This window comes from Lygodium microphyllum, chromosome 13, assembly GCF_053477565.2.
Source record: "Lygodium microphyllum isolate KBCC chromosome 13, Lygodium_microphyllum_v1.1.10, whole genome shotgun sequence".
Lineage (NCBI taxonomy): Eukaryota > Viridiplantae > Streptophyta > Polypodiopsida > Schizaeales > Lygodiaceae > Lygodium > Lygodium microphyllum.
In genome coordinates, this window is record NC_141147.1 from 42,674,855 (window position 1) to 42,692,491 (window position 17,637).

Genomic DNA, 17,637 nt, shown 5'->3' on the forward strand with positions numbered 1-17,637 from the left:
ACCTCCTGACTGTTTTGCGCCCTCTACGGATTATGTACTGGTTACAGATGTAGGAGAGCCTCTCACTTATGATGAGGCTATGTACAAGGGCGATTGTCACTCTTGGGAGAGGGCTATGCAGTCTGAGCTTGACTCATTTCATAAGAATTAGACTTGGGATTTGGTTTCCTTGCCGCAGGGTAAGAAGGCTTTGCCATGCAAGTGGGTGTACAAGCTGAAAAGTACCCCTAGATACCCCAAGCCGGCATACAAGGCTCGATTGGTTGCTAAGGGCTTTAAGCATGAGCATGGTGTTGACTTTGATGAAGTCTTTTCTCCTATGGTCAAGATGACCACCCTACGCTTAGTCTTGGCTTTGGTTGCACAACTTGACTTGGACTTATACCAGATGAATGTCAATATGGCTTTTTCACATGGGGACTTGCATGATGAGATTTACATGGAGCAGCCTAAGGGCTTTGCAAACCCTAGCAGGGAACACCTAGTGTGTAAGCTAAAGAAGAGTCTATATGGCTTGAAGCAGGCACCTAGGGAATGGTACCATAATTTTGATGCATTCATGAAGTCACAGGGCTATAGCCACAGTGCTATGGATCCGTGCTTGTACATGAAGAAAGCCCGTGACGGTTATTTACTGATTTTGGTACTCTATGTGGATGACATGCTTTTAGTAGGGGCAGCTCATGAGGAGCTAGATACTCTTAAGGCAGCTCAAGAAGAGCTTTGAGATGAAAGATCTGGGACAGGCCTCTCATATACTTGGTATGCGCATTATGCGCGACAGATCTCAAGGACTACTCTATCTGTCATAGATGAAGTACATTCATAAAGTCCTTGACCGCTTCCATATGCAGGATGTTAAGCCTATTGGTTGTCCATTACCTTCTCATGTGAAGGTTTCATAGACCGATTGTCTACAGACAAATGAGAAGAGGGCCGAGATAGCCAAGATTCCCTATGCATCAGCCATGGGAAGTCTTATGTATGCCATGATAGCCACCCATCCATATATTGCTTTTGCAGTTGGGGTTGTGGCACGTTATATGGCTAAACCTGGCAAGAAACATTGGGATGTCGTGAAGGGTATCATGAGGTACTTGAGGGGCACAGCAGATATATGTATTTGCTATGATAGCTAGGATACAAGAGTTGTGGGGTACACTGACTCTGATTATACAGGACATACAGATAGTAGGAAGTCCACTTCTGGCTATGTGTTCACTTATGCTGGAGGGGCTATCTCTTGGATGTCCAAGGCACAGAAGTGTACGACTCTTTCTACTACAGAGGCCAAGTATACTGCAACCATAGAGGCTTGCAAGAAGGCTATCTGGTTAGGCCGTTTGATTGCAGACCTTGGTATGACAGATGCTATGCCTACACTACATTCGGATTCTATGAGTGCCATTCAGTTGGCCAAGAATCTAGTCTTCCATGCGAAGACGAAACATATTGAGGTGAGGTATCACTTCATTCACGAGGTCGTTGAGGACAGGTCTGTTGACCTTGTCAAGATTTTGACTGAGCAGAATCCTGCAGACTTGCTCACGAAGAGCCTCACTATAGAGTGCTTTGCCTTCCTCAAGAGATGATGGGCGTTGGATGAGATGACGTCTTTTTTTCCTCATCGTGTTGTATATGTGTACATATTGTACTGTCTTTTCTTTTCTTTTCTCTCTCACTGGGGCAGATTCGCCTATATGGGAGGTTGTTGGGGGTAAAGGCACCTCCGCCTAGCTGCCCGTGTATTACTACACTGACAGTACCCGCCACTGCACACTGCAGGTGGCGAGCGTCCATCACAATCACTTATTCTTTATTCTTTTAGTGACAGTTTGAATAAAGGAAGGCCTGGCCACACATTGTGGTTGTTGGAGTTCCCACTTTTGAGTTTCTCTCTCTCTCTCTTGCTCTTGCTCTCCATCCGCCATAGCTCTCATCACCAAGCTTCTTCTCTCTTGGGTTCTACTTCCCTTTCATGCATAGTAGTCACCAAGAAAACAAGTTACGGTTCCTTCAATCATGAGATTTCTACAACTTTTCATATTATGCTTTTGTTATACTAGCACAATTGGTGTAATGCTAGTCATAATGGTTAATCTATTTAAAGTCAAGCCTTGAATCTCATTTGGATCATGGTATGAATATGGCTCGTTGTGAATGATCATGGTGTAAACAATACATTTTTTGTGAATGGTGTTTTTCATTTATCATCTTGTTTTGTAATTGATCACATTGTGAGCATGAATACTTTTTACTACACAACATATGTTTTGCAAGTATAGTGAACTTACATGCAATGCAATATCAATGTGAAAAGCTCCCCTTCATTATGCTTTCAATACTCTATCAAGAACCAGTCGACATTCATTTCAGCATAATCAATTTTATTGTTTTGTATGTTAGCCTAATGCTTGAGTTGATTTATTGTGAAGGTAAACCCACTCAAGGGGATAGTCATATTTGAGAGAGGACTTGCAAAACAACATAAAGTTTGAATTTGGGGCAGCATAGCATAAGGGGCTTTGCATCACATGTTCTCTCTCTCTCTCTCTCTCTCTCTCTCTCTCTCTCTCTCTCTCTCTCTCTCTCTCTCTCTCTCTCTCTCTCTCTCTCTCTCTCTCTCTCTCTCTCTCTCTCTCTCTCTCTCAGTAAACTAGAGTATATTTCTCTCTCCTCATGAAGGTTATGCCAACATGGAGTCCATGACAAGCTAAATTTTTGGGCGAGTAGGTTTATGTGACATTTCAGATCCCCCACCACAAGTCAAATTATTGCATGTCCATTTCCTTTCATTGTGGAAGGGCTCTAACTTTTATGTAAGTTGGAACTCCTACTATAAGCATTGGTATGAGTTGAGCCATGCATTGTCTGAATAGACTTGAAATCGCTATTGTGTGGCCAAGGATAGTGTTCACAAAAAATCAAGGTTTAGTGTTAAGTGAATTGTTAAATTTGATCCCAAAACAAAAAAGGAAATCTTTGTCCTCTTTTTCATTGGCTTTAGTCATTTTTACAACTAAGATATGTAAAAATAAATTGCCTTTTGTTAAGTCTACCCCAAAATTTGTTGGGCATTTCTCAAAATTTGCCTTGAAAAAAAGCATGAAAGGCCACTTTTTCATGAGCGCTGGACATGGCACACAATGCTTGTGTCTTTTGGCCACTTCCCCATCCCATTCTATGTTTGTCTACTAGGGTAGTGTGTAAGAAGCCATACTTTGATTAGCACGTGGAGACAATGTAACTCAAACTAGAGGACACATCTCTAGTAGACATATTCATGGCACATCAAAGGTAGATGAAATGTAAAGAGGACAATGGACATATCTATCCATCTAGTTATACTATAGAGACATTGATGATCATTTATAACACATCGAATGGTGGAAGCAATGTTTAGGAAAAATATTTTTGAGAAACACATACAATTTGTATTGGACTCTTCTTAATCCAACAAATCAACAAATTTGAACATATATTTTCAAAAATCCTTCTAGGTTGGAGTCTAATAGGAATTTCTCAAACCCAATTGGCTTTGTGATGAGCTGAGATAGCACTTTCCTAAATACAGGGTGGAACACAACATTGAAATTTGAAACCATGCCTTAACATTCTTTGAGGAGCCCTAATTTCAAGCTTGGCCTTCAACTTAGAAGTCAAAAAAATGAACTTGGACTTCATAAGAGAACCAAATTTTTATATGGGTCTAAGCATGGAAAAACTACTTTTTTATATGGGCCTTTATAAAGTTAGGTTTTCTAACTTGTAAAAAACAACATACTATAAATCCAATATTTTTGAAAGATCACCTACTTTGCTTCAATTAATCCGAAGTAAATAACAATATGATAAAATATATGATTTTCAAAATCGAAACATATCATATCAATAAAGATTGAAACATATGAGATCAATAAAGGTTGACAATGTCATGTCAAATAAAATTCATATGAGCCAAGCGTGCCACACAAAAAGCTAGCTGCCATATAATCAAGTATCTTCATTGTGAAGCTAAATTACAAGGATTACGAGGTTTCCTTATCTTCATCTCCTTCCAAGTCTCAAATACTTTGTCCCACATAACCTCATGCAAGTTTTGTGGAGCACTCAAAGATAAAAACATTAACATGTTGAGTGTCTCTATGCATAAGCAACTTCTTTCATCATCTTTAATCTGGTTTTGTTTTGAGAATCCACTCGCATGAGCAACTATGCTCATAAGAATATAAATCATTATTTGCCACAACCTCATTAGGTTAGGATATGCTTGTATCCATTCAGCTCGATATCCACACTTCGTCCATGCATCATGAAAACCAAAGCTTTTATAGCTTTATGAATTGTAAGCAAGCACTCCACCTCCACTTCACATTGAGCTACATCAACAAATATGTGACCAAACTTATTGCATAAGCATCCCACAAATGTTCTCATTTGAGTATCCCTAATGTCAAGGTCTATATCGTATGACCTTGGACAAAGAATTTTGGTAGAACTAAACAATGGAAGATCTTGAGATCTCATTTCAAGCTCTTGGACCACCCTCTCAATGAATGCATTTTCGATAACAACACAAGAACTTTGTGATCCATCCACACTACCATTTGGAAGAGTTGAGTAATGCAATGCATGTGCTATCCATCATCCATTCTTATCAATTGTGACATAATATCCATCCTTTGACATATCAAGGAACTTTTTAAGCCTGCATGATTTGAATCCAAAAGATGAGCATAGATAATGCTTCTTCAAAATTTCTACCTCAATTTGAACTGCAACTTTAGCAATATCTACATCTTCCTTTTGAATGTATAAGTTCAAATCATTTATCTCATGCAATACATTAGCTAGAAAATGAAGAAGAAACTGTACTTGATACGTGTTGACCATTGCATACATTGTATCATCATTCTTTTTGAAGTCTACAAGCAAGATAGGCATTACATCAACAAGCCTCTCCATAACATTACCTCGAGATAACCAAAAAACTTCTTATGCATAAAATCCCTAGAGGAGAGAGATCAAATGCTTTCATCAATCCACCAAATTCTTAGTTTCTTTTTGTAGAAACATTCACCCATGAGTATACCTTGTTTGAAAATTTGTCCTTATAAGTAAACTCTGTAAAGCCTTGGCATGCAATTGATATAGCAAGTGCCTCTCTATGAGCAATGTAATGCACACTCAGAAGATGTGGTACACATCTATGAAGTCCTGCAACCACTCCATTTGTGGTTCCCATCATTGTAGAAGCACCATCATAAGAAAATCCAATCAAGTTGGCCAATAACAAATTCGTCTTTTGCAACAACCCTATCAAGGCATCAAATTTACATTTTGCTGTCTTATTCTCCGAACATAGCAATGTCACAAACTTGCATGTAACTGGCCCCATTCCTTCTTCTATTAAGTACACCATGTACACAATCAAATGTTGTTCATATCTAATGTCAATGCTATCATCAATGAGCATGGAAAAGAAGGGACTATTTTGCACATCCCTTTGCAATTCCTCCCAATGCACAAATAATGTAGCCTTTAAAAACTCTATACCTAATGTTCTATTTGTGTAAGCAGAATACTCATCAATGACAAGCATAAAAGGTGTATTCGTGTACCACAAAAAGTCACATTGCCATCTGTATGACTCTAGTGACATATCATTGATGGCAACAAAGTATATCATTCGTATTACACTAACAATTCTCTGCTTTTCTACATCTACCATTACTTCTACATGCATTTCTATCAATAATGCCACTTGTTTCTCCTTCATATCCCATCTTTGCTTTGCAATTTTATGAGCTTTTGAGTTTGCATGCTTCATCAATGCGCTTCTTTGCAATGTAGTGCTTCCTTCCTTAGCAAAGGGATTATCCATTTTATATTATGTGCACCATGTGCATTTCACTCATAGCTTCTTTTTTGCATCTTTTACAATATTCACCCATGGAAAAGAAAGCTTCCAATCATCTCTAAAATTTCTAATGATCTCCTTTCCTTGGGCTACATTTTTTCTTGATTCCATATCATCAGCTTCTAGTTCCTCCCTCAACATTGGAAGTCACAATTTCCTCTAGTAATGCCTCATTGAGATTGATGCTCAAATTGCTTGATGCAATACCATAAGCATTCTTTATGGACTTTTGTCATGGGTCTTTTGGAGGATGATCTATGTTTGTCCTCTTTCTTGAAGCCTCCATTCTATTTAGGGAAGTCTATGCACAATAGAATAAGCCCACAAAAGTAGATCTAGTGTGGGATCTTTAAGTTAATCATAAGTCAAAGTAAATGTAAATTAAAGCTTAAGTTAATGATAGTTATCTAACTTGGCTTGCAACTTGTGATTGATGTCCTTGTACTTTTGTACTACAATCACTCAATGCCCCTTAGGTAGCTTTGCTCACTCTATAACGCACAACAAAAAATGTGCATAAGTTTGAGATGCTTGAGTTATGTTGCAACTTGTATCATGTGTGCACTTACTAGGAACTTCTAAGTTCCCATAATAATTTTAGTATACTTTTAAGTTCTCATCATATCTCTCTCTTAGTATACATAAGTTCCTGTCACAACTCAAATGTTACAACTTGTGATTTGTTGTAATAGCTATGCTTGGAATCAATACTACTCAACACAGTGACCCTTTCAATCCTTGGGTTTTTCCTTTTAAAATCTCCAATGGTCACAAATTTTTAAGCATCCTATAAGGTAACTTTCAAGCTTTCTTACTTCTTATTGTAGAAAGTATAAGAAAAAGTATTGTGTGATTATTTAATTTGTCTTTTAGCTCTCACTTATAAGCTCTTTGAATCATAACTATTCATAGACCCTACATTTCCAAACTCTAAACTATCATGATATTAGCTTTATATGCATCTAGGTAAGAATTCGAGCATGATAAGAAGTGAAAATTTCTAAGTCTATCATGTTGAGCAAGCATTGCTATTGTATTGTTTGTTTCTTCAAACCTAAATCCTAAGCCTATTATGTCCAACATGCATTGCTATTGTATTGTTTTGTCCTTCAAATCAAATCCTGTAGGCTATCTCCTAAGTTTATCATATCTAGCAAGCATTTCTGTTCTATTATTTTTTCTTCAAACCAAATTTAATCGAAGTAAATGAAACTATATAATGTATGAACTAAGGTCATGCAAGCACTTACTCATCTTAAATCTGAATTTTGTATTTAAAAACTAAGCAAGAGGCGTTCATGAGCTCGCAACAATTGCCAATAAAAGCCTAAATGCTCTAGAGTCCACAATCCCCTATAGAATTCCAGTTGTTTTGCAACAAGTCCAGTGTTCAATGTCCATTGATGAGCAGCCTCTTAGCCACCATAGGCTGGAGCACAAGCTAGAGAAGTGCCTAATGCATGCTAGAGGAGCACCTGAAAGGCGCCTAATAATGCAAGTTGGAGGAGGAATGCTATATCATGTTATCGCCCCATCGACTTGAGTTCACTCCTTAGTGCTTTGTTTGGTAGGGAGGAAGAAGTTAGCAGTCAGTCAGTGGAAGGTGCAAACCTGGCCTGAGTGATGTCAGCATGCTGCGTGAGCACCTGCCGGCTAGAGGAGCGCTGCCATGCCATACTGCCAGGTGTGACTCGCTGGCTTGAGCAACACTAGTGTGCAATGCTTCGTGAGCACCTGCGAGCTAAAGCAGTGGTGCCACACTACCAGCTTCCTGCACTCGTGAAGGCTGGAGGTTGCAGGTAGGTTGGAGGAGCCTGTAGCCTGTCGGAGTGCTGCCTCAAACGAGAGATGGCGGTGCAAGCGGATAGAGCACAGCCTAGGCCTAGGTCACGGCTCACGAGTCACCTCTCAAGACTCTGCATAGTGCACTCAGCACTGTACGTTGTACAACTTGCGAGAACTGTACGTTGTACAACTTGCGAGAGAGAGAGAGAGAGAGAGAGAGAGAGAGAGAGGGGAGAGTTGGCGGAGACTCGAGAGTGAGAGATTTAAGGCTAGCCGCAACTTGCAAGTACATAGATTAGTGTGGATTCTTGAGTGCATATGGTGGATGTAAACAGACTTTAAATAATTTAATGAATTATTTATTTAAAATAATAATAAGCTTGGGTCTAAAATTTAACATTTTGATTTTGACACCCGATTTTTATCAGGGGCATTTATATGAAACTCGAAGTCTAACTCAAACCTTCAGTCCCTTACACCCAAAATTTGCACTTGGCATTCTTTTCCCCACCAAATTTCATGAAAGACTTTTGTAGAAGCTCCAATATCCCTTTGATACCCTTTGAAGGCTTTAGATTTCGGTATTGGTGGATAGTACATAGAAAAGTGCATTCTAGTTTCTTACCAACACATTGTCAATTGGTCAAATACACGGCTCCTAGACAAAAAAGTGCATGAGACAAGCATGTGTATGAAAGATCTTTCAAAAATGTGTCATTATGGAGGATGATTGGATCTCTCAAGTTGCTCAAAGAAACAACATTCTTGGCCTTCTTTCAAAATGATTAAAGGAAATTGGGAGAGGAACTTTAGAACCTAAGTCGAATTTGTCAAAGATATAGTCGAATATGAATTATGCATAACACATGTGGCTAGAAAAGATATTGGCCTTTTAGAAAGTTAAAGGATGTTAAAGCTTTCAAGAAATGTGCTAATGAAGTTTGGAAGTGTACTCATTAAAGAAGCTTATTTTATTTCTATGGAATATCTTGATGGGTTAGCTACTTACTAGAATTAGACCTTTTACATGGGCTCTTCTACCTCCTAGTTGGCACTTTTGTTAACACCATGATGATGAACTGCCTATTGTGGAGTTGCTAGCAAGTTAAAACTGTTTGAAGAAAGTCGAAGAAACAAAATAACGAGTAGATTCATATATAGGATTGATTGGTGCCAAATCTTTGTTTGCTAGCAGGACGTCACTTGATTTTACAGAGTATTAGCATGCTATGGGAGCCATTAGCCTATCTGCTATTTGGAATTTGAGGAATAAAATTGATTGCAAAGGAATATCGAGAAACATGGGTAGACTTGAACTTCATTTTTAAGAATACAATATAGTATTTTAAAGCTCAATGTGGAATTGAAAGGTAGTGAAGTAGAAATAGTGTTATGTCTAGAATTAGAAGCTATTTTATGAGTGCATCATGCAATCCTCTCACATGAGTGGAGAATCCAAGTTGTAATAGGAAAGTCAATTGCATTGGCAATCTTTTCCCTATGAGCACATTGTGTTAGCTATGACAACAAATTTAAGTTACAATTTTCATATTCGTTGTAATCTAGGGTGTTGATAAAACATGTTAATTAGGTGTTTTGAATTTCTTATAAGCTTTAGCATGACTCTCAAGGTGCTCACCAACTCCTCATTCTTCTACCAAAAGTTTTGAATAGCTTATTATATGATTCCACACATCCTCCTTTTCTTGTTTGGAATTGCATACTAGGTTATGTCATGTTGCATAGTTTATGCATGCTCTTTTCCTTATATTATGTCAAAGGTGAATGCAACTTATACAATTATTGTTGTAGTTCTACATATCTTTATGTCATCATTGATGGATGCTAGTTCATATTTGGCCTCTCTCTTATGACATGTAGCGTGGATTGATAAGGAGGAAGTGGTATTCGTACATGTGGATAAGATGTCAATTAATTGCTAAGAAAACTAAGGTGGTGCTCCAAGCTCTTAGTGGACTTAGTGGACTTTTGTTGAGGACTTGAAATCTAAGTCAACATGATTTGGGATATTTATTTGCATGTCAAGTCAACATGGTGTTCTGTGGAAGCATGGCATCATGCGCTTTGTAAATTGTCACACCGCTTCTCTCTCTCTCTCTCTCTCTCTCTCTCTCTCTCTCTCTCTCTCTCTCTCTCTCTCTCTCTCTCTCTCTCTCTCTCTCTCTCTCTCTCTCTCTCTCTCTCTCTCTCTCTCTCTCAATTTAGCACTCACTATCTTTCTCTCTCCTCATGAAGGTTATGCTAACAAGGAGTCCATGATAATCTAAATTTTTGGGCGAGTAGGTTTCTATGACATTTCAAATCCCCCACCACAAGTCAAATTATTGCATGTCCATTTCCTTGCATGTGGAAGGACTCTAACTTTTATGTAAGTTGGAACTCCTATTGTAAAAAGCATTGATATGAGTTGAGCCATGCATTGTGTAAATAAACTTGAAATTGTTATTGTGTGGCCAAGGATAGTGTTCACTAAAAATCAAGATTTTGTATTAAGTGAATTGTTAAATTTGAAACCCCCCCCAAAAAAAAGGAAACCTTTGTCCTCTTTTTCATTGGTTTTAGTCATTTTTACAACTAAATTATGTCAAAATTGATTGTTTTTTATGAAGATTAAGTTAAAAATTATTGGGGACTTCTCAAAATTTGCCTTGAAAAAATACATGAAAGGCCACTTTTTCAAGAGCACTAGACATGGCACACAATGCTTGTAAGTTGTGTCTTTTGGCCACTTCCCCATCCCATTCATAGCATGTGGAGACAATGTAACTCAAAGTTGAGGACACATCTCTAGTAGACATATGCATGGCACATCGAAGGTAGATGAAATACAAAGGTGACAATGGACATATCCATCCATCTAGCTATATCTATATCTACTTATTATCTTGGCTGGAGGTTCGGTGTCTCCCGAACCTCCATTTTTCTCCCAAGCCTCCGTGGTTCTCCCAAGCCTCCATTTCTTTGAACATTTGAATTTGAATTGCATGTGCATGCATGGGGGTTGAGGTGGCTTTAATGCCCCCCACTTCCTCACGTCCTCCCTCTCTCATGATGAGAATGATTTTATACATAGATGTAAGAGAGAGAGAGAGAGAGAGAGAGAGAGAGAGAGAGAGAGAGAGAGAGAGAGAGAGAGAGTGAGTGAGTGAGTCAGTGAGTGAGTGAGTGAGTGGATACAGAGGGGGGAGGTGTAAATGGGATGAGAGATAGAGGGGTTGTGAGTAAAGTAGAGTAAAGCATGTGATGTTTTTGTGATAGCATTATCCCTTCTGTAATTCCACAACTCGGCTAAATCTATCTGGCCATGCCTTCCCACGAAACTTTTCTTCCATCCCTTTCGTAATTCCACAGATCTTCCGGCCATCTCTGTATATTCTCCTGATCCATCTGGTCATCATTAAAAAGAGGGAGCATAGCGAGGAGAAGGGATGCTTGTCCTGATTTTCCAATTGGTGGCCAAATTCTTGGCTCTCTTGGTATTATTAAGGCATACAGAAGTGGTAAAGATAGATTGACAATACAGGAGGTTGCTTTCGACCTGCTGGAAAATTCCTAGTGCTATTGCAGGGAGCATTTAGAGCGCATGATACCCATGACACAGCAGATGGGGGATCTGTTATATGGTCTTTAAAGTTGGATGAGTCATATCTGTAATAACTGATCAAGGTATAGACCTATGCAGAGACAATGGAGAGACAAGATGCAAGCCTGACCTCTTTGCATTTGGCATGTACTTAAAGCTGGTGCAGATATCAAGGAGATGAAGGATAAGAATCCTGTTGACATCTATATGTCCTCCTTTCCTTCAAGGTGAAATCATTGGAGATTTTTTAAAAAAATTAACTTCTTTTCTTTTGGGTTTTTGTTTTATACTTTCTTTTATATTTGTGCTTATGATGTATATACTTCTCTGAGGCCATAGAGTCTAGACCCATTAAGAGACATAAAAACCACTTCTATACATTTATTTTTTACTATTAAAAATTTAGATAAAAAATGTAGATTAAGTTTCTTAATGATAATAAAGGTTTTCATTTCTAAGGCATAAGAGAAGTAATTTAAAAAATTCCAAGAAAAACTTTGAAATAAAGATCCTTTCAAATAATAATAAAAAGGTGATTATCTTTTCATTATATATTTAAAAGGGAATTAGACCGGTTCAATTTGTAGGATAAAAAGATTTGGACCCGTTCAAGTTGAAACGTAAAAGTTTTGGATGGTTCAAATTTTCCCAAGCTAAGAGAAGAATGATCTATGTCAGGTTCACAAATTTTTTTTTCCCGAACACTGTCTGATAGGACTTTCTCAAACCTAACCAACCGGCTTTGTAGTGAGCTGAGACACCACTTTCCCAAACAGTGGGTGGCACGTGCCAGTAGACAGAAAAGTGCACACCGCATTAATTTCTTAGCAACACATTGCCGAGTCCCGAGTCCCGACTGGTCACCAAATACACGGCTCCTAGACACTGGTGACTGGACAGCGTATACTACTACAAGTTACAACGTTCATATTTAGTTTTAGTCAAAACGTATGTAAAACATCAGAAATTCCAGGTATTTGTACACTGGACGTAGCTCGTGACGATAAAAGCCATAAATTATCTCCGCCCGTGTCACTCTCGCTCTGGCTCTCATCACAGTCACACACCAGATACCAAGAAGGTATCTCTCCAGCTTCCCCTCCATGCTGCTGTCTTTGCACAGCCCCTGGAATCATCATGCTTGGACCGTCCTGGCAGCACTGTCTTTGACAGTCCTGGCGTGCTGTCAGGAGCAGCTCCCGATCGCTTCTTCGGCCTCCTTCACCCGAGAGCAGGAGAGAGCAGCCCTGCTCGCCTTCAAAGCCAGCATCTCTGCAGACCCCCTGCACGCCTTGGCCTCCTGGGATGCCTCCAACTCCTCCTCCGACCCCTGCACAGACAAATGGGCCGGCATCGCTTGCAACGGAGCTCCACGACATTTCCACATTGACAGGACCCATCCCCCCAGAGCTTGGAGACCTGTCAAATCTCACTTACCTCTACATGGGGGGCAACAGTCTTACAGGTACAATTCCACCGCAGCTTGGGAAATTGTTCAAGCTGAAAGAGCTCTATCTCATGATGAACAAGCTTGAAGGTGCCATTCCTCCAGAGCTCGGTCAGCTCCAAAGCCTTGAGTCCCTTGCCATCATCATTAACAACTTTGCAGGGGGGATTCCCTCGCAGCTCGGAAATCTCACGAACTTGAAATATTTTTGGGCCTTTTCTTGCAACTTGAGTGGCCCTATACCACCAGAATTGGGCAACCTTTCCAGCTTGATAGAGCTTGATCTTTCTCTGAATCACCTTTCAGGTAACATCCCAAAAGAGCTCGGCCAGCTTCAAAACCTTCAAATCTTGAAGCTCTTCCTAAATAACCTTAATGGCAGTATTCCAGTGCAATTCGGCAACCTCACGAGCCTCCAGCATGCCTTTATGTTCAGCAACAGTCTCTCAGGGGATATCCCTTCTGCTTTAGGAAAGCTGGAAAGACTACAAAACCTTCAGTTATATTTCAACAAGCTTACAGGGGTCTTACCAGCAGAGCTAGGGAATCTAAAAAACCTTCAAAACCTGCTGTTGTTCACCAACAAACTGCATGGTCCAATCCCCCCAGATCTTGGTAAATTGAGAAACCTGGCTGCTCTGTATCTGGGAGACAACAGCTTTTCAGGAACTATCCCTTCTACATTTGGAAACATGGCAAATCTTCAGTATTTGGAGATGAGCATTAACAAGTTGCATGGAGAGATCCCTGCCTTTCTTGGAAACCTCAGTAACTTGGTTTATCTTGACCTGTCCAACAACCAATTTTTTGGTGGCCTGCCTGCAGCCTTGGCTAACTGCACTGACTTACAATGGTTGAAGCTTGGGAATAATTCCTTGAGTGGAGACTTCCCCGCTACATACAGGTCACTCGGGCATTTGCACACACTCTCACTAGCAATCAACAACATTACCGGAGCGCTTCCAGCATCCTTTGCTGATCCCAGTAGCGTGGTTATTTTGGATTTACATCACAATCACTTCAGTGCAAGTTTACCAGATACTTGGGCTCAATGTGAGAATCTTAGGGTTCTCAGTTTAGGTAATAACAGACTCACTGGAGTTTTGCCATCTTGGATATGGACGCTCAACAAACTTCAGCTCCTGGACTTATCGAATAACAATATGTCAGGCTCCATCCCAGAGCAGATACAGCACATGGATGGTCTGAAGCGTCATGCGAATGTGTCTGACAACACTACTCTATGGCAGGATAGTGTATATCTCGAGGCAAAAGGTGTAGAAACGCAATACAAGTACCTATTGGCACTGGTCACATCTTTGGATTTATCAGGCAACAGAATTAGTGGAAACATACCTGAGGCGTTGGGTTTACTTAATGGGTTATATAATCTCAATTTGTCAAGGAATTTACTGACAGGGAAAATCCCAGCTAGTCTTGGAAATATACGCTCTTTGGAGTCGTTGGATCTTTCAAACAATGCACTCACAGGCTCAATACCAGCTCAGCTAACAAATTTGACATCTTTGGCAGTCTTGAATCTGTCTTATAACCACCTGTCTGGCCCAATACCCAGAGGTAAGCCTTGGTCGTTGTGCATAATGCACAGCATGTACATCAGCTCAGCTGACCTGAATCAAAATTTTAGCACATTAATGAGGTAGAGTAGTGCTGATTTGGCCGGGTGTGTAACAGGAAACCAATTTGCCTCGTTCAGCAATCAGTCATACCTGAACAATACAAACCTTTGTGGGTTTCCGTTGACATTGTCATGCTCAGAAGTCGATGTGGGAAATAGCACGGCAAGAAGTAATGATGGTACAGGAGCCAAATTCAAGGTTATTGTCAGTTGCATAGCTGTGACGGTGGGATTAGTTATCACTGTGCTCGTTGTGCTGGTGGCTATGAAAAGACTGGAGAGGAGCGAGGAAAAAGCGCATGTTCAAGTTTTTGTCAAGGGGCTTACTTTCAATTCTCGTGAACTCTTTGCTGCAACGAAGGGATACAGTGAAGGTAACATTATTGGCCAAGGTGGCTTCAGCACTGTTTACAAAGGCGTGCTGAAAGATGGAACAACAGTTGCTATAAAAAGACTAAAGATGCTTAGGCGTGATGAGGAAGAGAAAAGCTTCAATGCAGAGTGTACAATCTTGGGGCGAGTTCGCCATAGAAACCTTGTAAGAGTCATGGGTGCTTACGTGTCCAAGGATATCAAAGCCTTGGTGCTTGAGTATATAAGCAATGGAAATTTAGACACACGTCTGTATGAAAACCCTTGCAGCCTGGATTGGAACAGGCGTGTTAACATTGCATTTGGAGTGGCACAGGGGCTGTTCTACCTGCATAGTGAGACTGGATTTGGTCAAATACTTCATTGTGATCTTAAGCCAAGCAACATCCTTCTTGATGCAGATTTTGAACCGCACATAGGGGATTTTGGAATTGCCCGACTGATCACTCCAGAGGACGACGCTGGAGCATCAGCAACTTTCCTGCAAGGCTCATTTGGATATATGGCTCCAGGTGAGCATTATATTGGTTGTTTTGTAGGGTTTCAAAAATAACCATAAGTTTCTGCCTGTAGAACTAGTTAGCATATCTAATCACTTCGATGAAACTCACAAGATTGTAGAAACTGTGTATTCTCAGAGGCTTTACTTTCTCCCACTACCACTCCAACAAGCAAAAATGCTTTCTGAGTGGGTGGAAAGTTGAGCCATGCCTGGTAGTGGATGAATATCATTTACTATTTTGTTTCCCGGTGATGCTATGTAATAAACTCACATTTCCACAGGAAACCACAATGTCACAAGGCCTTAAAAATGAGGAACATATGATTTTATCATCTTATGTATATATGTTGACTTGTATGTTTGATCAGAGTATGCGTACGGGGAGAGGGTGACAGATAAAGGAGATGTATACAGTTTTGGAGTGGTGCTTCTAGAGATGCTGACAAGGAGGAAGCCAACTTCTCAGATGTTTGCTGAGAGTGGAAGTCTGCCAGGATGGGTTCAGTCAGCATATGCAAAAGATTGGAGGGAAGTGATCGATCCAGATTTGCTCCATGATGAAAAAGATTCAGCAGATGAGGAAGTTCGAAGTTTATTGGTTCTGGCTTTGTCCTGCGTCAACCAAATCCCAAAAGACCGCCCATCAATGAGGGACGTCCTAAATGTCCTGTGTATGCTGAATGGCGAAAAGCCTTACCCAATGGCTTCTCAGATAGATATCGTCTTAGCAACAGCAGATCCGGTATCGGAACATCTGCCTTTGGTCTTGAACACAGACTCATCTCCACCTTCCAGTTCATTTTTCGGTAGTGCTGAACTAGGATCCTCTACCTGATCACAGCAGTTCCATCTATCATTCATGCACAGCTTGGTGTACATTCACAGCAGAGTTACTGCTCCAGTCAATAAGCATATTGGGCTGGCTGGTGGAGACAAGTCAGCAGTGTACCAGTTGGGTACTTTATTTACGCTAAGGAATACTGGGCGGCCTCTCTCAACTGGAAGGAATCCGCCCGCTCAAGTGAGCTTCAATCTTCTTGTTATTCCTGCTTTGTCCTTGAATGACAAGAAGAAGGCTTCGACTCTTGTTCACTGATGTAATCCCTCATCACTCCTCTTCTACATTCACTTATTGAAGATGAGCAAGGCAAACAGACCATTTACTAAGAATCTCCTTGTGTCAGACCACCTAGAACACAGCTCATAACATACTGCACAACTAAACAAATAACTGTTAACCAAAATGCGCTCACCTCAACATAATCCAGAGCTTTTCGAGAATAATCCATGGTCAAAAATAGAATACTTGGATGTGGATAGCTCACCTGGGATGCGGTGTGCCCCTAGGCCAGCTATGGACCTCCTTGCATCAGCTCGAAGTCAAGACTGGGAAATACTCTTGAGAGAGATGGGAGGATAGTGTTGGAAGTGCAGTACACAACAGAATATACCAGATCATGATTCTTTGTGAATACTAAAGAGTACACAAATGAAAGGGACAAATGCACATAAATCTAAATTCAATATGCAAATACACAAAACGTGAATACCGAGAATACAATTATTGAGAGCAAGTTCACAGTTCATAGCTTCCCTCTCCATGAAAAAGCCAGTACAGTGCACACAGCTTTTATAGACAAAACTTGGGATGACTGACAACAACAGATAAACAATAATGAGATCATCCATAACTTAGTCATTATGTGCCCATAAGCTTGGGAAAGAACAACTTCCACATCCGCTTAGAGAAAGCGTGTGAACAAGGATAAGAACACCTGAGGTGCACCACGGATCCTCCAATCATGATCAAGATTGGTTCCACCATGACGATTACACCTTGTGAGTAGCAGTCCTCGAATGATACGATTCCTCTTTGAAATCACATTGACCAGGTAGCCATTGTTGCACTGTTTATAGACACATGAGCTGCATGGATAGCTTGTGATGACTTGTACGTACCTCCAGTAGAGGGTAAGCATCCCCTTTGAGTCCCTTCATGTGAGACCATACGAACTCATCATGTCCCACACAAAATCTGCAAAGAAAGAAGGGGCATCATGCCCTCTCGACTGTTGCATTTGCCCCTTTTTGACTGGGTGTGAGACTATGTAGCCTACCTCGAGTCTAGAGGAGATTTTTACGGAGAGCCTCAGGCCATTGTATGGAGTGGCAAAACGTCTAGTCTTGGGAAACTTCATCTTCTTCAGACGTGACAAGTGACACTATTCCATCTCGTCATCTTCCGAGCATGACTGCCATCTTGCCACATATTTGAGAAATAGGGGACTCTTGTAGAAACTAGAGTAATCCACCATCCTCCAAGTTTCGCATTAGTAATCAGCATATTACTGAACCAGAACGGCATGGA

General features: G+C 40.4%; 1 protein-coding gene across 1 annotated transcript; it reads left to right on the forward strand.

Moving 5' to 3' along the window:
* Positions 1 to 12,470: 12,470 nt before the first annotated feature.
* LOC148026557 (uncharacterized) lies at positions 12,471 to 16,439 on the forward strand. The gene is made up of 3 exons (XM_087690995.1): positions 12,471 to 14,334; positions 14,452 to 15,279; positions 15,638 to 16,439. Exons 1-3 carry the CDS (start codon positions 12,615 to 12,617, stop codon positions 16,102 to 16,104), a joined length of 3,015 nt encoding a protein of 1,004 aa, XP_087547121.1. The 5' UTR covers positions 12,471 to 12,614; the 3' UTR covers positions 16,105 to 16,439.
* Positions 16,440 to 17,637: the final 1,198 nt, after the last annotated feature.